The following is a 19944-nucleotide window of genomic DNA, read 5'->3' on the forward strand; positions in this document are numbered from 1 at the left end:
TGATTTCAAATCCCGCCATGGGTAGTTGCAAACCTGAATTCAACAGGTCTGATCATTTATGGGTTTGTACCAGAAAAATGACCATGAAAACATCCAGAAAATTGGAAAAAGCAAAAATCTAATGGTTTACTAAAGTCCCTTAAAGGAAGGGATCCCCTTTCCTGATCTGGCCTATATGTGACTCCAGTCCCACTCTACAAGGTCGAGTTGTAACATTGTCTGACGTGGTCTCGCAGGTCCCGAAGTTATAACACAACTGCTTTGAAAAGAATGTCCACAACCACCTTCACGGAGCAACTAGATATGGGCAATAAACGTGGACATATCCAGAGATCAAATAAAAAGATTACTTTGAGGCAAGAACAACCAGAGCACCCAATTATCTATTCTGGATCAAAAGGTTAGGAATATTCAACTTGCAGAACTTCATCATCCAGTAGTATTTACCCTACGAGTACACCAAAACAATTTTTTTTGCCACCAGGGTATTTTAAAAATGTTTTTATTATGGGGTCCATGTAATCATGTGTGCGAGAGATTCTCCATCTATTGGGCCTTCGATAACTCAGTTCGAATGTCCTAGCATCTACTACTAAAGGCCAGATGTTAAGCTTGTTAACTACTTCCTTGTTTACATGCTATTTGAACCCATATTCTTTTTGAAGTTAAAATATACACAGTCTTAAAAAAACATTTGGCAGGTAGCAAAAGGAGAATATTTGGACCCTAATATCTTGGCAATCTCTCATAACAGAAATATTTGGAAATATTATCCTGCAATTCAAATGACTGGCCACCCCTAGTTTAAACCATTCCTGGTCCAGATCTTTCCCAAAGGAAGTCTGCACACTGCAATTTCATTAAACAACATATTCTTATTGTAAGACATGCAGTTACCTGGAGGTGAAAGAAGCTCGGTTTGGTACTGAATATATAGAAACAGCTTAACATTTATTACAATCTGTTCTATGGTCGAAGGTGCACCGTTGTTGCAATTGTCTCAATTTTACAACCTGGAAGCAATACTGATTTTTTTCAAAAATTCGTTCACGGGATGTGGGCGTCGCTGGCAAGGCCGGCATTTATTGCCCATCCCTAGCGAGATTTTTTACAACTGAGTGGCTTGCTAGGCCATTTCAGAGGGCAATTAGAAATCAACCACATTGCTGTGGGTCTGGAGTCACATATAGGCCAGACCGGGTAAGGACGGCAGGTTTCCTTCCCTAAAGGACATTAGTGAACCAGATGGGTTTTTACGACAATCCAGTAGTTTCATGGCTATCATTACTGATACTAGTATTTTAATTCCAGATTTTTTTATTTATTTAATTAATTGAATTTAAATTCGCCAGCCGCCGTGGTGGGATTTGAACTGGATTTGACTCTGGATTTTAGTCCAGGCCTCTGGATTACTAGCCCAGTAATATAACCACTACGCTACCGTACCCTTACAGGATTTTACAGGATGTGATCATGAATTTTAAAAATGTATGTTTATTAAATGTGAGATATAAATAGAATTGCCAACCTGAGTGCACAAGGGCATGGCAAAATAATTCAGCTTATAGGATCAGCAAAGCTTGCAACTCATTTGCCCTTGGAGCTCATTTCTTCATAACACCACTCAATTATTTCCTAGAACATCCAGACTAACATCAACATAGCCTTAAAAAAAATTTCAAAACAGAAAAAAAAATTCTGCAGAATTCTTCTTTTCACTGAAAACCGTAAGGCTGCTATATAGAAAAGAATGGACTTGCATTTATATAGCATCTTTCACAACCTCAGGATGTCCCAAAGCGCTTTACAACCAATGAAGTACTTTTGAAGTCTAGTTACCGTTGTAATGTAGGGAAACGCAGCAGCCAATTTGCGCATAATAAGGTCCCACAAACAGCAATGAGATACATAATCAAATAATCTGTTTTAGTTAAGCTGGTTTAATGATGTGTCAGTTAAATGCTGTTACAGTGATACTCATCTGATTAATATCAAGGATGAATAGGGGCACAGGAGAACTTTGTTATATTATAAATATATCCTAGCGTGATAATGGCTACTTTTCCACAATCATTTCTTGGAAAGTTTAAAAATGTAGCATTTGCAAGCAGACAAGAGCTATTGTTGGTACAACATGAGAAGCTTTAAGAACTGTAACCCAGCAAATCACAGAATCATTACCATCGACCTAATTAACCGATGCAATAAAGTTATGGCAACCAATAAAAGTTTGGACTGCAAGAATAATTTCCAGCAATGTGAAGCATACACAATTAAAGAATTGTCAGAGGCATACTGAAAAACAGCAAGGAACATGATACAGGCAAAAATTATAGCACACACATTTTGTATCCTGTGCACAAAAGGTAATTTGATTCACACAGGAAACCACATCCGCAACTATTTGCATACAGTGTTAAACCTGTTCATTTTCATTTCCTGATACTGCAGGAAGACTGAAAATTTGTAGATTCTCAGAAATTGAAAGGAGAGCTTTCATCCAAACTCTGACCTCAAAATGCTGCTTTTGAGTGCAAACAAAAATGTCACCATCAATTCAGTCAACTTTTGCACCCAAATAAAATACAAACCCCACCTTAAAAAACCCTGTAGAGTAGTTAAGCTAAAATATACCATGAAACATGGACCTTTACACCAAAATAGCACTCACCTCATTATCACAGGCCCTAAAATAAAATTATTTTGTAGATTGCAATTTTAGTCCAATGAAAACACTTAAACACGAGAAGTTCTTTTTTCCATAAATAAGTTCTGTGGCTTGCAAGACCAACTGCAATTGCCTATCCATCTCTCTAACTCCCATGCAGAAGATTGCCTTTATGCACAGGACATTTTAAAGCAAATATAACTCAATTTTTCTGGAAATGTTGACACCAAGAAGACTTTATTTTAAACAATTTAACTTTCTTGTTAAAAATCAGATGCAACTGATGCAGAAAATTCAGCCAAAGAGCCTTTAAAATGTTAGCATAACGCAATTAAATAGATGTATCAGATCATCGAGAAAGTTACACACAGCTAGATTGACAATAGTTTTGTTCTCCCTTCTGCCTGAAATGTCAGATGGCCAAACTAACACTAAACGTTAACACAACAGAAACAGATTGGATTGATAAATTTATCTTTGTTCTGAAGAAAAATTAGAAGCGTCAAATTTTATAATACTTTTGGATACATATTAGTTATTGCAGCCTTGAAGATCAATTCCTTTATTTTGTGCAAGAGCTGCAAAATAATATCACTACAAATCTTCCAGATCAAATAAACTATTTAATAAATGTATGGACATACTATATAATGCACAATTTAGGATTTCTGGTATGTTTAATCTGGCCAGTCCCTTTAAGAATATCTTGAGGTCAACAAGATAGCAACAGATGACAAAGCCCATTCAGCCCATCAAAATTCATCCTTCCAGAAAATATCCTAAAGTCCCCCCAATGCAGCATCTAATTATTTCCAAGGGTTTTTGCCTCCACAGCTCTATCTGGAAGTTTATTCTATATGTTGATCACTCCCCATTTCCAGTTCTATTTTTTTTTCCCCACTCGATTGAATTGGTGTCTCTTCATTCATCTCCGACAAGTTAAAGTAACACTCCAGGGTTATCCATTCCATTCCCTTAACTATCTTGTGTGCCTCTATAACATTACCTCTCATACTCCCTTTCTTAGCTGAATAGCCCAGGTTTCTCCCAAATGTCCTCCTAACTCAGACTGTTGACACTAGAGATCAAACTCATGGCTCTTCTCTACTACCTCCAGCATTTAAATGGCCCCTTTGTGTTTTGGTGACGAGAACTAGAAGTAGAATACAAGGTTCAGTCTGACCAAATGTTCAGTTTGGTCATGACTTTCTTGAAGTTATATTCTTCTGCTTTGGCAATGTAATTCAACATTGCTTGAAAATGATTGTTGCTGTGCATTGGTTGGACAATTTTATTGTTGAGTCTACCAAGACTTCGACGTCTCCATCAACTTCATCCTCAGCTATTTCAACACCATCCAAGAAATACACGTCGTGTTGATTTCTTTCCTATGTTGATATGGAAGTTTGCAGATCAGGAGATGCCTGTGAATTTCTGGCTCTGAGACAGATGAAATATCACTGCTGTCTTTATATGGCTAATCAAAAGTACAATAGACAATTTGTTCCAGCACAGATCCTAACCACGAAATACTTTAAACTAGCTCACTTTGACTATCTAGTTTACATTATTTAAAAACCAACTAATTCACAGTGAATAACACAATTTGAATCCCGTGTGCCTGGTATTTAGTTATTACAGTAATCATTAAATTGCCAGGTTTTGTTATTGAGGGTAAAATGTATGGAAATACAATTGGAAAGACAATTAAGAAATATTGATTTTTGTCAGTCCAGAAGTGTTGGTAAACCAAAATGCTTTTGTAAACATTTGTGCCATTTTCCCACATGGAACACAATTTACTCTTCCTCTGTATACTCACATCTTAAAGTACAATCAAGGGTTAAGTTACGAGGAGATATTACACAAATTGGGGTTGTATTCTCTGGAGTTTCGAAGGTTAAGGGGTGATCTGATCGAAGTTTATAAGATATTAAGGGGAACAGATAGGGTGGATAGAGAGAAACTATTTCCGCTGGTTGGGGATTTTAGGAGTAGGGGGCACAGTCTAAAAATTAGAGCCAGACCTTTCAGGAGAGAGATTAGAAAACATTTCTACACACAAAGGGTGATAGAAGTTTGGAACTCGCTTCCGCAAATGGCAGTTGATACTAGCTCAATTGCTAAATTTAAATCGGAGATAGATAGCTTTTTGGCAACCAAAGGTATTAAGGGATATGGGCCAAAGGCAGGTATATGGAGTTAGACCACAGATCAGCCATGATCTTATCAAATGGCAGAGCAGGCACGAGGGGCTGAATGGCCTACTCCTGTTCCTATGTTCCTAATTTAATGTATGCTATTAACCAACAGAAGCATTTTCCCCAAATCGAAACTAAAGTTGTAGAAGAACCCCCCACATTAGATATTTTTTTTAAATTACACACATTCACATTAGTCACCATATGGAACAAATTTAAGCAACTGAAAATTTGACTCTGCTGGCAGGTAAATACTACTTTGAGCTTTACAGTGGTACGCTTCAATTGTGCTACCACACCTTTTAAAATCCTGCAATCCAATCCTTCACATGTTTATCCTTTCTGGAATGTATAGAGTATCACCCAGATACACATTCAGAGACCTAATAGTGCCACATTGAGGATTTTTTCATATAATATTAAGATACCTCAGATATATCTTTGGTCATTTACAAGCATTTTTTTGTAGTTAAATCATATATTGCCACAAGCTCAAGGTGGATGGAAGCCCTTGATTTTATGCACAAACTGAAAAGGTACTTAAGAGACTGTACATAAACAAACAGTTTCATTTCCTTTCTGCTTTGCCATCCAAATCAAATCAACTAGAATTCAGCAGTCCTAAAACTTCTAAATAAGTGTTACAACTACAGAAAGACTACATGACACGGACATTATTTTCCCTTTTTTAATGCAATAGATAATCCTAATTATATATTTTAAATAAAGGGTTACATTTTCGGTCAGTGGAAAACTTGATACTGTGTTAAAGAGGTGATTCACTTAATGCCTGAACAATGAGCAGAATCAGCAGAGCTAGATTTAACCAGTAACTACGCTTTTATATTGCAAAAGGTCAAAGCAACATAATATTCTTAAAATTCTGCATGACCAGAATATGTTTAGGATCTCATCTGGGAGAATCATACATACAGATTTAAATGACACAGAAACAAAGACTAAAAATTTGCATATTTGCATTCTATTCTGCAACCTCAATATAGAGCTCTCTGGAAATTTCAAATGCACAGTCAGTCCAAATTCACTGTGAATTACTACTTCGATTTTTTTTTTAAAACAACACACACAGAACCAGAACAGCTTTCCAATTGTCAACCCAGAACAGTGAACATTTTTTAAAACCCCTATGGTAGCTTTACTTATACCTGCTATATGGGATAGATTACTTGGCACACATGAGGCAACATTTCCATTAGAGACAGTCACAAAGTATATTACTTTATATATTTATATTATATTCTATATTTACATATGTACATGGTTACTTCTCTAAAAACACAGCATATATAACAGCCTCAATTGATTTTTAAAAAACTTAGACTTTAATACATTTTTAATTCAGAACCTGGAAATACACATTAATCTGCATGATGTCAATATAGCAGTCTACTACTAATAAACTTTAACCGTCAAATTTAAGTTAAAAACACCACGAAAATGTTGGGACTGGATTATTACAGCATTAACCTGTCTTGATGGTGAAATCGCGGTATAAACTTCTACTGAACAACGGCCTTTGTACTGTATCAAACTCAGCCAAGTTATACACAGTAAAGCATTCTGTTACAGCATCACAGAAATCTCCGGACACAAAATACATCCCAACAGATTAGACTACAGAAAAGGGCAGTATTCACCAATGAGGAAATAAATGCCTTGCTGCTCGATTACAGTATGCTGATGAGCTTGAACTTGCAAATCTAATTACCAACCCCCCCCCCCGCCCCGAAAATATGAACACAAGGCTCTGGCCTGCGCTTATTAAAAATACAACCCGGCCCCTATTTCCTCTTATTTCATGCACAGCAGAACCCACACAGCAAGCGATCTTGTAGCAACCCCACCCAAAGCTTTTCAAAGAATAAAATAAATCCACCCATCTTCAATCATTGAACAAATAGCTCATTTCCCCCCCCCCCCCCCACTCAAAAACTACCAGCTGCTCCCCTTTCGGCTACACTCACTCGAGAATAGAGAAATAAAATGAGACAAACCTTGCATCCCCACCTTCAGTTTGTACTAGAATTGACTTGTGCTTGTAAAAATATGCAGCAAAAAAAACAGGGCATGAAACCAATCACTGTATACGATTGCTTGAAACAAGCCAATCACAAGCAGCTGTTATTGGAAACTGGCCAACCATATCATAGCTCATTACTCAGTCAGACAACTGCTTGCTCAGAGAGAAAGAGGCCGGGGGGAGGGGGAGGAGGGAAGTCAAAAAAAGGGAAACAAAACACAAACCTCAAGAGATGGCTGGCTACTAGTATAAAATGTTGCGGAGAATAATGCACGCAGCTAAGGGGATCTGATTAGCCAGAAATTTAAAAAAAGGCCACTTGTCAAACAGCGGGTTAGAAACAGGCTGGGGGGGGGGCGGGGGTTAGAAACCCTTGAAATAAAACTCGGTATATATGCTGCGGTTCACACTGTGCCTCGTCACTGTACAGTGCACAGAAATCGGCATCGAGGTACTCAGCCTCAAAATGTAATGTTTTATATGTTTGTGAGAACAGTTGCAAGTATTAGCTGTAAACTTCATTTCATTTTTACCAGCACTTAAGACGTTTTAAAGTAATATTCAGAATTTTACACTTTTAGCAACAATATTTTACCCAAATTTCAAGTTTCTCCTTGCCTATTTTGCCATTCTGAATTATACTGCAAAACAAATATGACCATATGACTAACATACTACATATATTAGGAGTCTTTCACTACAAAACATTCACAATAAGACATTTGTTTATTAGACTAACAGACTCCACTTAACTGTAATGCACACAGATCAAAACTTTCAAGTAATATTAGATATTCTGGTCACTATTTTAAGTGAGCACAATGTGCAAAATATTTAAAAAATTATTTGCTCCCAATGTTGACAAAGAATTTAAAAGTTTATGTGAAACCATTTTTTTTATTTTCAAACAATGTAATACCGTAATGTACATTAAAATAATCTCACTGATGTCTGATATAACTAATGTAAATGGTGTACAGCTCTTTTCCTCTTCACAAAAATTATAAAACACTTTTTTTTTTAAGAATGAAGATTATTGCACACCTTCAGAAGTGATCATAGCTGACATACAGATCCAACATGAAATTAAGAAAATTGTAGAAACAGATGCAAGAAACTGTCTTGTTATTAAAATTGCCTCCTTTTGTTCTGAATGTTTTTCATTTTACGTTTTCTTTTAAGGAAGAGTTGGATGGTGTGTTGGGGGATTGCAATCATTTTCACGATCCAAGAACTAGGACTGGCCAAATGGTCTTGCTCATCTGTATCTCTCAACAGCAACAACAACTTGCATTTATTTAGATGGGCTGAGATGAGACAGGTGATGTTACATAGGTGGAGGTAGGCGGTCTTGGTGATGGAGAGGATTATGGGGTTGGAAGCTCAGCTCAGGGTCAAATAGGACGTCAAGGTTGTGAACAGTCTGGTTCAGCCGCAGACTGGCCAGGGAGAGGGGTGGAGTCGATGACGAGGGAACAGAGTTTGTGGCAGGGACCGAAGACAATGGCTTTGTGAATGCACATGCATCTCATTCAAAGTCCTTATCATATACCGCCCTCCGAATGCCAACATCCTCCCTGATATGTCCTCCCTTAATCTCTGCACCAAATAAAGAAAGAACGAACTTGCAATGAGAAAGTGCCTTTCAAAACCTAGTATGTCCCAAAGTGCTTTACAACCAATGATGTACTTCTAAGTGTAGTCACTATTATAATGTAGCAAATTTCCTCAAGATTGAGAGCCACAAACCTAAACATTTGTGGCGCACAATTGATCCAGTTATGAATCGTCACATCTGGCTTGACCAGGTCCAACACTATTGTGCCTCGCTCTCCTCACTGCCAACGTCAGGATCATGCCAGAGGGTAAAAACTATCCTAGGTTTCCTTGTCCACGACCAGTCACCTCCTTATTGTCAGCCTTGGCTCAGTGGTAGCACTCCCGCCACTAAGTCATGAAGGTTGTGAGTTCAAGCCCCACTCCAGAGACTTGAGCACACAATCTAGGCTGGCACTTCTGTGCAGTACTGCACTATAAGAGGTGCCATTTTCAGATGAGATGTTAAACTGAGGCCCTGTCTGCCCTCTCAGGTAGACGTAAAAGATCCTACGGCACTATTCAAGAAGAGCAGGGGTTTCTTCCGGTGGCCTGGCCTCTAGCCTTAATAAATGCAATGTGTGGTATGGTGCTAACATGCAGAGACTAAGAATGTCCTAGGTTTGTTCCCTATCTATGCTGAGTTAGCTGATCTCAACCAACTTCTAAAATACAGATGATCTGGTCATTTATTTCCTGGCTGTTTGTGGAACCTTGCTGTGCGCAAATTGGCTGCCGCATTTCAATCAAAACCTTACAGATAAATATTAGGTTTTATAAACAACAATGACAACTGTAGAAGTAGTTGGGAATTTGAAAGTGACAAGATTAAATTTTCCACTGGATATTGGAATGTGTATAGGGAAATTGTGAACATAACTATATTTTCAGTTCTCAACTGGCTACATATATTTACATTTATGGGTGCGACCTCTTATGTCCACTCAATCTGAATTGAGATACACAAACAGGGCTAATTTATTCCTTCACCCCAACAATAGGTATTAAGTATATGTAGTGTATGTAAATAGCAGACTTCTTCACTAAATAGTAAGTTTACAAATGGTAACAAATACGATTTCCTTGATGGCTCAGTGAATCATTGCCACTTTGCAGGCCTCTAGCCTTAATAAATGCACTGTGTGGTATGGTGCTAACATGCAGAAACTAAGAATGTCCTAGGTTTGTTCCCTATCTATGCTGAGTTAGCTGATCTCAGCCAAGCAGCAGTAATGAAGGTGCTACAATAGGCCACAGCCAAGAGAAAAAGTCAGTCAGCATTATACTCCACATTACTACTCACTGATCTCTGCTAGAAAGTGGTCATTAATGCTGGTTTTATCCAGAGCAGTGTGTGCCTCAATAAGTGATTTGTGCCTCACAATAAATTCAGATATTACAGGAAATCGAAGAAACATTACTAAAATGTTCTTTTCAAATATATTCATTAACAACTATCAAATAAATGAGTGCAAAAATGCAACTATGTATGATGTCAGTGTGGCACGTAAGTATATCTGCTACTTTCAGGATGAAAGAAGGTTTACAGTTCAGGGACAGTCAGGCTGTATCACTAAATTTATCCTGGATCACCCACTTCCACAGCAAGCATAAACACTGCCAATAAATCAATGTGTCGGAGAATCTGCTTCATTTCATAGCCCAAGGAGTTTATAATGTCATTTTCAAACCAGATGCATCAAAAGTGGGAAAACTCTGATGTACAAATGACAGATAAAATAGATAATATTTTTGATACTATCTCCGTGTATAATAATTTTTAGTGTCACATTGCAGACATCACTAAATTGTCAAAAGTGTCAAAAAAATACAGAAAGGCAGTCATTTCATGTTGGTTTCTTCTGACCTGGAGCAGAAATTTACAAGCATCCGCTGATATTTCCTCAGCAACAGCAATTAACCTGTAGTGGCCATAAAAATCTGTTATTTACAACAATTAGTTGTAGTGGCTTTAAATGGACTGCTTTGATTAAATATAGTTGCACCTCAGCAGCAGAATAAAGTTCTACATTACACATTTTACCACATATCATCTGACTTAGAAACAGCAGTACCAGAGGAGGGCCTCAGCTATTTACAATCTATATTAATGACTTAGATGAAGGAACAGAGTATAATGTATCCAGGTTTCCTGACGATACAAAGCCAGATGGGAAAGTAAGCTGTGAGGAGGACACAAAGAGTCTGCAAAGGGATATAGACAGGTTAAGTGAGTGGACAAGAAGGTGGCAGATGGAGTGTAATGTGGCAAATAACATTCGCGCCAGACAAGTGCCAGGCAATGACCATCTCCAACAAGAGAGAATCTAACCGCCTCCCCTTGACATTCAACGGCATTACCATCGCCGAATCCCCAACCATCAACATCCTGGGGGGGTCACCATTGACCAGAAACTTAACTGGACCAGCCATATAAATACTGTGGCTACAAGAGCAGGTCAGAGGCTGGGTATTCTGCAGCGAGTGACTCACCTCCTGACTCCCCAAAGCCTTTCCACCATCTACAAGGCACAAGTCAGGAGTGTGATGGAATACTCTCCACTTGCTTGGATGAGTGCAGCTCCAACAACACTCAAGAAGCTCGACACCATCCAGGACAAAGCAGCCCGCTTGATTGGCACCCCATCCATCACCCTAAACATTCACTCCCTTCACCACTGGCGCACTGTGGCTGCAGTGTGTACCATCCACAGGATGCACTGCAGCAACTTGCCAAGGCTTCTTCAACAGCACCTCCCAAACCCGCGACCTCTACCACCTAGAAGGCCAAGGGCAGCAGGCACCTTGGATCAACATCACCTGCACGTTCCCCTCCAAGTCACACACCATCCCGACTTGGAAATATATCGCCGTTCCTTCATCGTCGCTGGGTCAAAATCCTGGAACTCCCTTCCGAACACCACCGTGGGAGAACCTTCACCATACGTACTGCAGCGGTTCAAGAAGGCAGCTCACCACCACCTTCTCAAGGGCAATTAGGGATGGTCAATAAATGCTGGCCTCGACAGCGACGCCCACATCCCATGAACAAATAATTAAAAAAATCTCCCCTTAAAATTCTCTGCTCCAAGGAGAATAATTCCAGCTTTCTAGTCTCTCCACATAACTGAAGTCCTTCGTCCCTGATACCATTCTAGTAAATCTCCTCTGCATCCTCTCTAAGGCCTTCACATCCTTCCTAAAGTGTGGTGACAGAAAGCAGAGAGTAGTGATGAGTACTCTCCGGAGAGTAGTCTGCCATGTGTCTGCTCATTTCACCAGTCTGTCTATGTTCTCCTGAAGTCTGCTACTATCCTCCTCACTTTTTCCTACATTTCCAAGTTTCGTGTCATCTGCAAACTTTGAAATTACGCCCCCTTTACCCAAGTCCAGGTCATTAATACACATCAAAAAGACCAGCGGTCCTAATACTGACTCCTGGGGGACACCACTGTATACTTCCCTCCAGTCTGAAAAACAACCGTTCATCACTACTCTCTTCGTTCTGCAGAAATCCTATAGAAACAGCTTATATCACTATTCACTAAAAGCAAATGACAACAGCCTTGAGCACCTGCTTGGATCAGTTGCTCTTGCTTCTGAGTGAGGTGGTGTGAATTCAAGCCCCACTCAAAATGTGGGTACGTAATCTAATATGGCAATTTAGTAATTCAGTGCAGTATTGAGGGAATGCGGCATGGTGCTGTCCTTCAGATGAGAAATTAAACTGATGCCCTGTCTAACTATTCTAGTGCTTTAGGCGGATATTAAAGCTCTGACAGCACTATTCGAAGAATGCCCGGTGTCCTAGCCAACATTCCTCCCTCAACCACAAGTAACTATTTGGATAGGTAAAATCTACTCCTTTTAATTTGAAGTCGCTTAAATTGAATTATTCAATAACTCAAAATATTTTGGGCACAAAGAAGGTAAATGCTGTTTTAATTAAATCGCTTAATTCAAATTACTGCAAAATGACTTAACCAACAGCAGTAGACTTTATTTGCAAATGAACAATATAAAAGGCTAGAAAAAGTAGCATGTAAATGGGATTACAGTACAAAGCTCCAGTTGAAGGGCTGGCACAGGCATAGTGAGTTGGACGTAATTGCTGGGCAGTTATTTTATAATTCCATGAACCAAACCAGATTAACTGGTCATTCATCTCAATGTTGTTTGTGAGATCTTGTTGTTTGCAAAATGGCTGCCATGTTCATCTACACAATAACAGTGACTGCATTTCAAAATAACTAATTGTGTGTGATGTACTTTGGGATGTTTGAGATCTCTAACAAGTCGCTATATGAATGCAAGTTCTAGTTTTTCCCTGAGGGCAGTGAAATCATATCATAGATTCATAGTAATTTACGGCACAGAAGGAGGCCATTCAGCCCATCGTGTCCGCGCCGGCCGAAAATGAGCCACCCAGCCTAATCCCACTTACCAGCGCTTGGTCCATAGCCATGTAGGTTAAGGCACTTCAGGTGCACATCCAGATACTTTTTAAATGAGTTGAGGGTTTCTGCCTCTACTACCCTTTCAGGAAGAGAGTTCCAGACCCCCACCACCCTCTGGGCGAAAAAATGTTTCCTCAGCTCCCCTCTAATCCTTCCACCAATCACTTTAAATCTATGCCTCCTGGTTATTGACCTCTCTTCTAAGGGAAATAGGTCTTTCCTATCAATTCTATCTAAGCCCCTCATAATTTTGTACACCTTAATTAAGTCACCCCTCAGCCTCCTCTGTTCCAAGGAAAACAACCCCAGCCTATCTAATCTTTCCTCATGGCTAAAATTCTCCAGTCCTGGCAACATCCTCGTAAATCTCTTCTGTTCCCTCTCTAGCGCAATCACATCTTTCCTGTAATGTGGTGACCAGAACTGTGGCCTAACTAGTGTTTTAGATAGTTCCAGCATAACCTCCCTGCTCTTATATTCTATGCCTCAGCTAATAAAGGAAAGTATTCCATCGGCCTTCTTAACCACCTGATCTACCTGTCCTGCTACTTTCAGGGATCTGTGGACATGCACTCCAAGGTCCCTCACTTCCTCTAAACCTCTCAGTATCCTACCATTTGTTGTCTATTCCCTTGCCTTGTTTGCCCTCCCCAAATGCATAACCTCACATTTCTCTGGATTGAATTCCATTTGCCACTTTTCTGCCCACCTGACCAGTCCATTGATTTCTTCCTGCAGTCTGCAGCTTTCCTCCTCACTATCAACCACACAGCCAATTTTTGTATCATCTGCAAACTTCTTATTCATGCTCCCTACATTTAAGTTCAAATCCTTAATGTATACCACAAAAACCAAGGGACCTGGCATTGAGCCCTGTGGAACCTTACTGGAAACATCCTTCCAGTCACAAAAACACCCGTCGACCATAACCATTTGCTTCCAGCCACTGAGCCAATTTTGGATCCAACTTGCCACTCTCACTTGGATCCCGTGGGCTTGTACTTTTTTGACCAGTCTGCCATGTGGGACCTTGTCAAAAGCCTTGCTAAAATCCATGTGCACTACATCAAATGCACTACCCTCATCGACCCTCCTTGTTATCGCCTCAAAAAATTCAATCAAGTTAGTCAAACACGACCTTCCCTGAACAAATCCATGCTGACTATCCTTGATTACTCCGTGCCTTTCTAAGTGAAGGCTTATCCTGTCCCTCAGAATTGATTCCAATAATTTGCCCACCACTGATGTTAGATTAACTGGCCTGTAATTACTCAGTCTATCCCTCGCTCCCTTTTTAAACAATGGTACAAAGTTAGCAGTCCTCCAATCTTCCGGCACCACGCCTGTATCCAGTGAGAATTGGAAAATGATGTGCAGAGTCTCCGTCACTTCCTCCCTTGCTTCTTTTAACAGCCTGGGACAAATTTCATCTGGCCCTGGTGATTTATCTATTTTCAAGGATGCTAATCCCCTTAATACTTCCTCTCTCACTATGTTTATCTCATCCAATATTTCACACCCCTCCTTCTTAACTACCATGACTGCATTGTTTCCCCTCTTTTGTGAAGACAGACAAAGTATTCATTAAGAACCATCCCCACATCGGTTACCTTTTTGGTCTCAAATAGGTCCTACTCTTTCCTTAGTTACTCTCTTGCTCTTAATGTATTTATAAAACATCTTTGGGTTTTCCTTGATTTTACTTGCCAATATTTTTTCATGCCCTCTCTTTGCTTTCCTGATTTTTAATTTTATCCTTGCACTTTCTATACTCCTCCAGGCTTTCTGCAGTATTATAGAATCATAGAAGTTTACAATATGGAAACAGGCCCTTCGGCCCAACATGTCCATGTCGCCCAGTTTATACCACTAAGCTAGTCCCAATTGCCTGCACTTGGCCCATATCCCTCTATACTCATCTTACCCATCTTACCCATGTAACTGTCCAAATGCTTTTTAAAAGACAAAATTGTACCCGCCTCTACTACTGCCTCTGGCAGCTCGTTCCAGACACTCACCACCCTTTGAGTGAAAAAATTGCCCCTCTGGACCCTTTTGTATCTCTCCCCTCTCACCTTAAATCTATGCCCCCTCGTTATAGACTCCCCTACCTTTGGGAAAAGATTTTGACTATCGACCTTATCTATGCCCCTCATTATTTTATAGACTTCTATAAGATCACCCCTTAACCTCCTACTCTCCAGGGAAAAAAGTCTCAGTCTATTCAACCTCTCCCTATAAGTCAAACCATCAAGTCCCGGTAGCATCCTAGTAAATCTTTTCTGCACTCTTTCTATGATGTGGAGATGCCGGTGATGGACTGGGGTTGACAATTGTAAACAATTTTACAACACCAAGTTATAGTCCAGCAATTTTATTTTAAATTCACAAGCTTTCGGAGATTTTCTCCTTCCTCAGGCAAATGTTTCAAGATCTCCTTGAAGCCTACGCATTTATACATATTGAACAATAATAAATGGTGTTTACAGACTGCCCCTGCAACTGCCCGTTGCCAAGGCAATCACCGTGTTCAGACAGAGAGGTGTTACCTGCAGAACCTCCGAATACACATTCAATAAAAAAACAAACAGGGAAAAAAAAACAGAGAAAAAAAAAACACAGAGAGAGGCAGAAACATCCGGAAGGCAGAGAGAGCCAGCAAATGACCCATTATATTAAAAACAGATAACATTTGTTCGCTGGTGGGGTAACGTGTAGCGTGACATGAACCCAAGATCCCGGTTGAGGCCGTCCTCATGGGTGCGGAACTTGGCTATCAATTTCTGCTCGACGATTTTGCGTTGTCGTGTGTCTCGAAGGCCGCCTTGGAGTACGCTTACCCGAAGGTCGGTGGATGAATGTCCATGACTGCTGAAGTGTTCCCCGACTGGGAGGGAACCCTCCTGTTTGGCGATTGTTGCGCGGTGTCCGTTCATCCGTTGTCGCAGCGTCTGCATGGTCTCGCCAATGTACCATGCTCTGGGGCATCCTTTCCTGCAACGTATGAGGTAGACAACGTTGGCTGAGTCACAGGAGTATGAACCATGCACCTGGTGGGTGGTGTCATCTCGTGTGATGGTGGTATCTGTGTCGATGATCTGGCATGTCTTGCAGAGGTTACCGTGGCAGGGTTGTGTGGCGTCGTGGACGCTGTTCTCTTGAAAGCTAGGTAGTTTGCTGCGAACGATGGTCTGTTTGAGGTTGGGTGGCTGTTTAAAGGCGAGTAGTGGAGGTGTGGGGATGGCCATAGCGAGGTGTTTGTCCTCATTGATGACATGTTGAAGGCTGCGGAGAACATGGCGTAGTTTCTCCGCTCCGGGGAAGTACTGGACGACAAAGGGTACTCTGTTGGTTGCGTCCCGTGTTAGTCTCCTGAGGAGGTCTATGCGATTTTTTGCTGTGGCCCGTCGGAACTGTCGATCGATGAGTCGAGCGTCATATCCCGTTCTTACTAGGGCGTCTTTCAGCGTCTGTAGGTGTCCATCGCGTTCCTCCTCGTCTGAGCAGACCCTGTGTATTCGCAGGGCCTGTCCATAGGGGATGGCCTCTTTGACGTGGTTAGGGTGGAAGCTGGAAAAGTGGAGCATCGTGAGGTTGTCCGTGGGCTTGCGGTAGAGTGAGGTGCTGAGGTGCCCGTCTTTGATGGAGATTCGTGTGTCCAAGAAAGAAACTGATTCTGAGGAGTAGTCCATGGTGAGCTTGATGGTGGGATGGAACTTGTTGATGTTATCGTGTAGTCTCTTTAGTGATTCCTTGCCGTGGGTCCATAGAAAGAAAATGTCGTCGATGTATCTGGTGTATAGTGTTGGTTGGAGGTCTTGTGCAGTGAAGAAGTCCTGCTCGAACTTGTGCATGAAAATGTTGGCGTATTGGGGTGCGAATTTGGTCCCCATGGCTGTTCCGTGTGTTTGGGTAAAGAACTGGTTATCGAAGGTGAAGACATTGTGATCCAGGATGAAGCGGATGAGTTGTAGGATGGCTTCCGGAGATTGGCTGTTGTTGGTGTTGAGTATTGAGTTTAATAATATCCTTTCTATAATAGGGTGACCAGAACTGTACACAGTATTCCAAGTGTGGCTTTACTAATGTCTTGTACAACTTCATCATGACATCCCAACTCCTGTATTCAATGTTCTGACCAATGAAACCAAGCATGCCGAATGCCTTCTTCACCACCCTATCCACCTGTGACTCCACTTTCAAGGAGTTATGAACCTGTATTCCTAGATCTCTTTGTTCTATAACTCTCCCCAACGCCCTACCATTAATATTGAGTTCTCAGTGTCTGACATAAGCTTTCCTTTTCTGCCTTATCTTACCCTGTATGCTCCTTGATATCCAGGGGGCTCTAGAATTGGCAGTCCCACCCTTTTTCTTTGTGGGAACATGTTTACTATGAACCCCTTGAATTTCCCCCTTGAATGCCTCCCACTGCTCTGACATTGATTTACCTTCAAGTGGCTGTTTCCAGTCCATTTTTGCTAAATCACTACTCAGCTTAGTAAAATTGGCATTTCCCCAATTTAGAACTTTTACCCGTGTTCTATCTTTGTCCTTTTCCATAACTATGCTAAAACTAACTGAATTATGATCACTACCAGCAAAATGCTTTCCCACTGCTACGCCTTCCACCTGGCCAGCTTCATTTCCTAAAACTAAATCCAGAACTCCCCCCTCTCTTGTTGGGCTTGCTATGTACTGGCTAAAAAAGTTCTTCTGAATGCAATTTAAGAATTTTGTGCCCTCTATGCCTTTCACACTCTTTGTATCCCAGTTAATAATAGGGTAATTGAAATCCCCTATTACTGCCCTATTGTTTTTGCACTTCAGAAATTTGCCTACATATTTGCTCTTCTATCACCCTCTGACTGTTGCGGGTTTATAGTACACTCCCAGTAATGTTACTGCCCCTTTTTTTGTTCCTTAGCTCAATCCATATGGCCTCATGATATGTGGGGATCCTTCTAACATATCATCCCTTCTCATAGCTGTAATTGTTTCTTTAACCAAATCTGTGAAAAGAACTGCCTTATCAAATGAACTTTATGAGCAACACCAGGCAATAAAAAAAAACTTAATTTTAACTAATTTTCTAACATGTACTAGGGATACTGTTTCTTTCCTCTATGCTTTAAATGCCCTTTGATTGTCGGCAGTCCATCCACCATCTTAAACATCCATACCCTCGACCATCGGCGCATCATGGCTACAGTATGTACTAACTACAGGATGCACTGCAGCAACTCACCAAGGCTTCTTCGACAGCACCTCCAAAACCCATGACCTCCACCACCTAGAAGGACAAGGGCAGCAGGTGCATGGGAACACCATCACCTCCAGTTTCCCTCTCAGTCACACACCATCCCAACTTGGACATATATCGCCGCTCCTTCATCGTTGCTCGGTTAAAATCCTGCAATTCCCTACCTAACAGCACTGTGAGACTACCTTCACCACATGGACTGCAACGGTTCAAGAAGGTGGCTCACCACCACCTCTCAAGGGCAACTCAGCGTAGGCAATAAATGTTGGCCTTGCTAATGATGCCCATATCACAGGAATGCGGTTCAACCTAATTTTCCCTGCTACTGGCCCTTGTACCTTCAAGCTCAGTCAGATTTACTCCACAGTTCTGACTTAGGGATGCATTTTTTCTTTTCATATGTGCTGGAGTATAAACACTGCACAAACATGGACATGCATGCCTAATGTGTATCTGTGAGCACATCTTATATATGCACCAAATACACAATCTACAAAGGAGCTCACACTCATTAATGTTGTTGTTATGGGTGATCCGAGTCAATATGAACAACACTGAAGAATAGAAATGTTTTAATGAATTATAGCTAATGCCTTATGATTTATTTTTAAAACACACTGGGCTTGAATTTCCATGGGTGTTCTCCTGATTGTCTGCTTTAACTTTGGCAAAAGATCCGTGGAAACTCCAAAGAAATGGCAAATGATCAGGAGAATCTCCTGGACATTTAACCTCATTCTGTTCACAGTCAGATTACATTTTGCAAAGAACGAATCACATCTCTGCTATTTTGGGCAGGTAAGATCTGAGTGAAGTTAGTTGTTATCTGTACACGTTGTTCGCTCAAACAGGAACAGCTTTGGGAATCAGCTGCTTACAAAAACATTCCCTGTACTCACTGCCAACATACATGAGCAAACGGAGAATGGAAAATTAGGCGCACAGATGCATTTGAGTGTACAAGTGAACAGGCAAAAATATCACTGCAATCTGAAAATATACCTAATTGTAAATTATTAGCCCAAGCCTTCAATTAAGCTGCAATTTTCCAACCACATGCGTCACTTCCCTGGCCATAAACAGCAGGCTTGCAATTTATCTGCAAGCCAGTTCGAATATTGGTGTATAACCAGATACAGAAAAATGAGAAAGAACATTTCAGGGTAAGTTGCCCTCCAATTTTCTTTGCCTCCTTAAAAGAAGTACGAAGCCTCCACGTAGCATCACACCCTGAATGGTCCAACTGAGATCAGAAACTCAGTTCAAGGATAATCAGTGGCATAAAGACATGTCTTATCACCTTGACAAGCATCCAAAATATTTCATATGGTGCAAGCAGTGACCTTATCCTATCCATGGTGATCAGATCACTGGCTTTTCCTCTCTTCATTCATACTGACAGGACGAATTCCATTTATCTATGATGCTTTTAAACACTTAAAGTGGATATATGCTTTTACCGTAACTTGCCGCTCACTGGGATTTAAAAAAAATCAGACAGATGAAAAGATGCCTGCTCTCGAAAGCTGAAATTCCACATTGGTTCAACAGATGTCATTACTCTGAGATTTCAGAAGAAACTTTAGTTACTTCTAATGTGTGCTGTACTTGACCTTGTGGGGACAGAAAAACTGTCCTCACCTCAGACATCCTTCACCTTGATAAGCGTCAAAATGTTTGAAAAACAAACCTGTAAATCAGTCTCCTATGTATGTTCT

At 40.6% G+C, this 19944-nt stretch overlaps 1 protein-coding gene across 9 annotated transcripts in view; it reads right to left on the reverse strand.

Annotated features, from left to right (window-relative positions):
- Positions 1–19944, reverse strand: part of ctbp1 (C-terminal binding protein 1) — a 312129-nt gene that overhangs the window by 203270 nt on the left and 88915 nt on the right. The window contains exon 1 of one of the 9 annotated variants that reach the window (XM_067982504.1): positions 6898–6921. The exons of 5 other annotated variants lie outside the window; for them this stretch is intronic. Coding sequence is in view for 1 of the 4 variants with exons in the window: in XM_067982564.1 (XP_067838665.1) it covers positions 6885–6891 (7 nt within the window). In the remaining 3 variants the exon portion in view is untranslated. Of the gene's footprint in view, positions 1–6357; positions 6498–6884; positions 6922–19944 lie in introns of those variants that run through there. 3 more of the 9 variants (XM_067982583.1, XM_067982564.1, XM_067982494.1) reach the window with 3 other exon arrangements.

Source organism: Heptranchias perlo, chromosome 1 (genome assembly GCF_035084215.1).
Source record: "Heptranchias perlo isolate sHepPer1 chromosome 1, sHepPer1.hap1, whole genome shotgun sequence".
In the NCBI taxonomy this organism is placed as follows: domain Eukaryota; kingdom Metazoa; phylum Chordata; class Chondrichthyes; order Hexanchiformes; family Hexanchidae; genus Heptranchias; species Heptranchias perlo.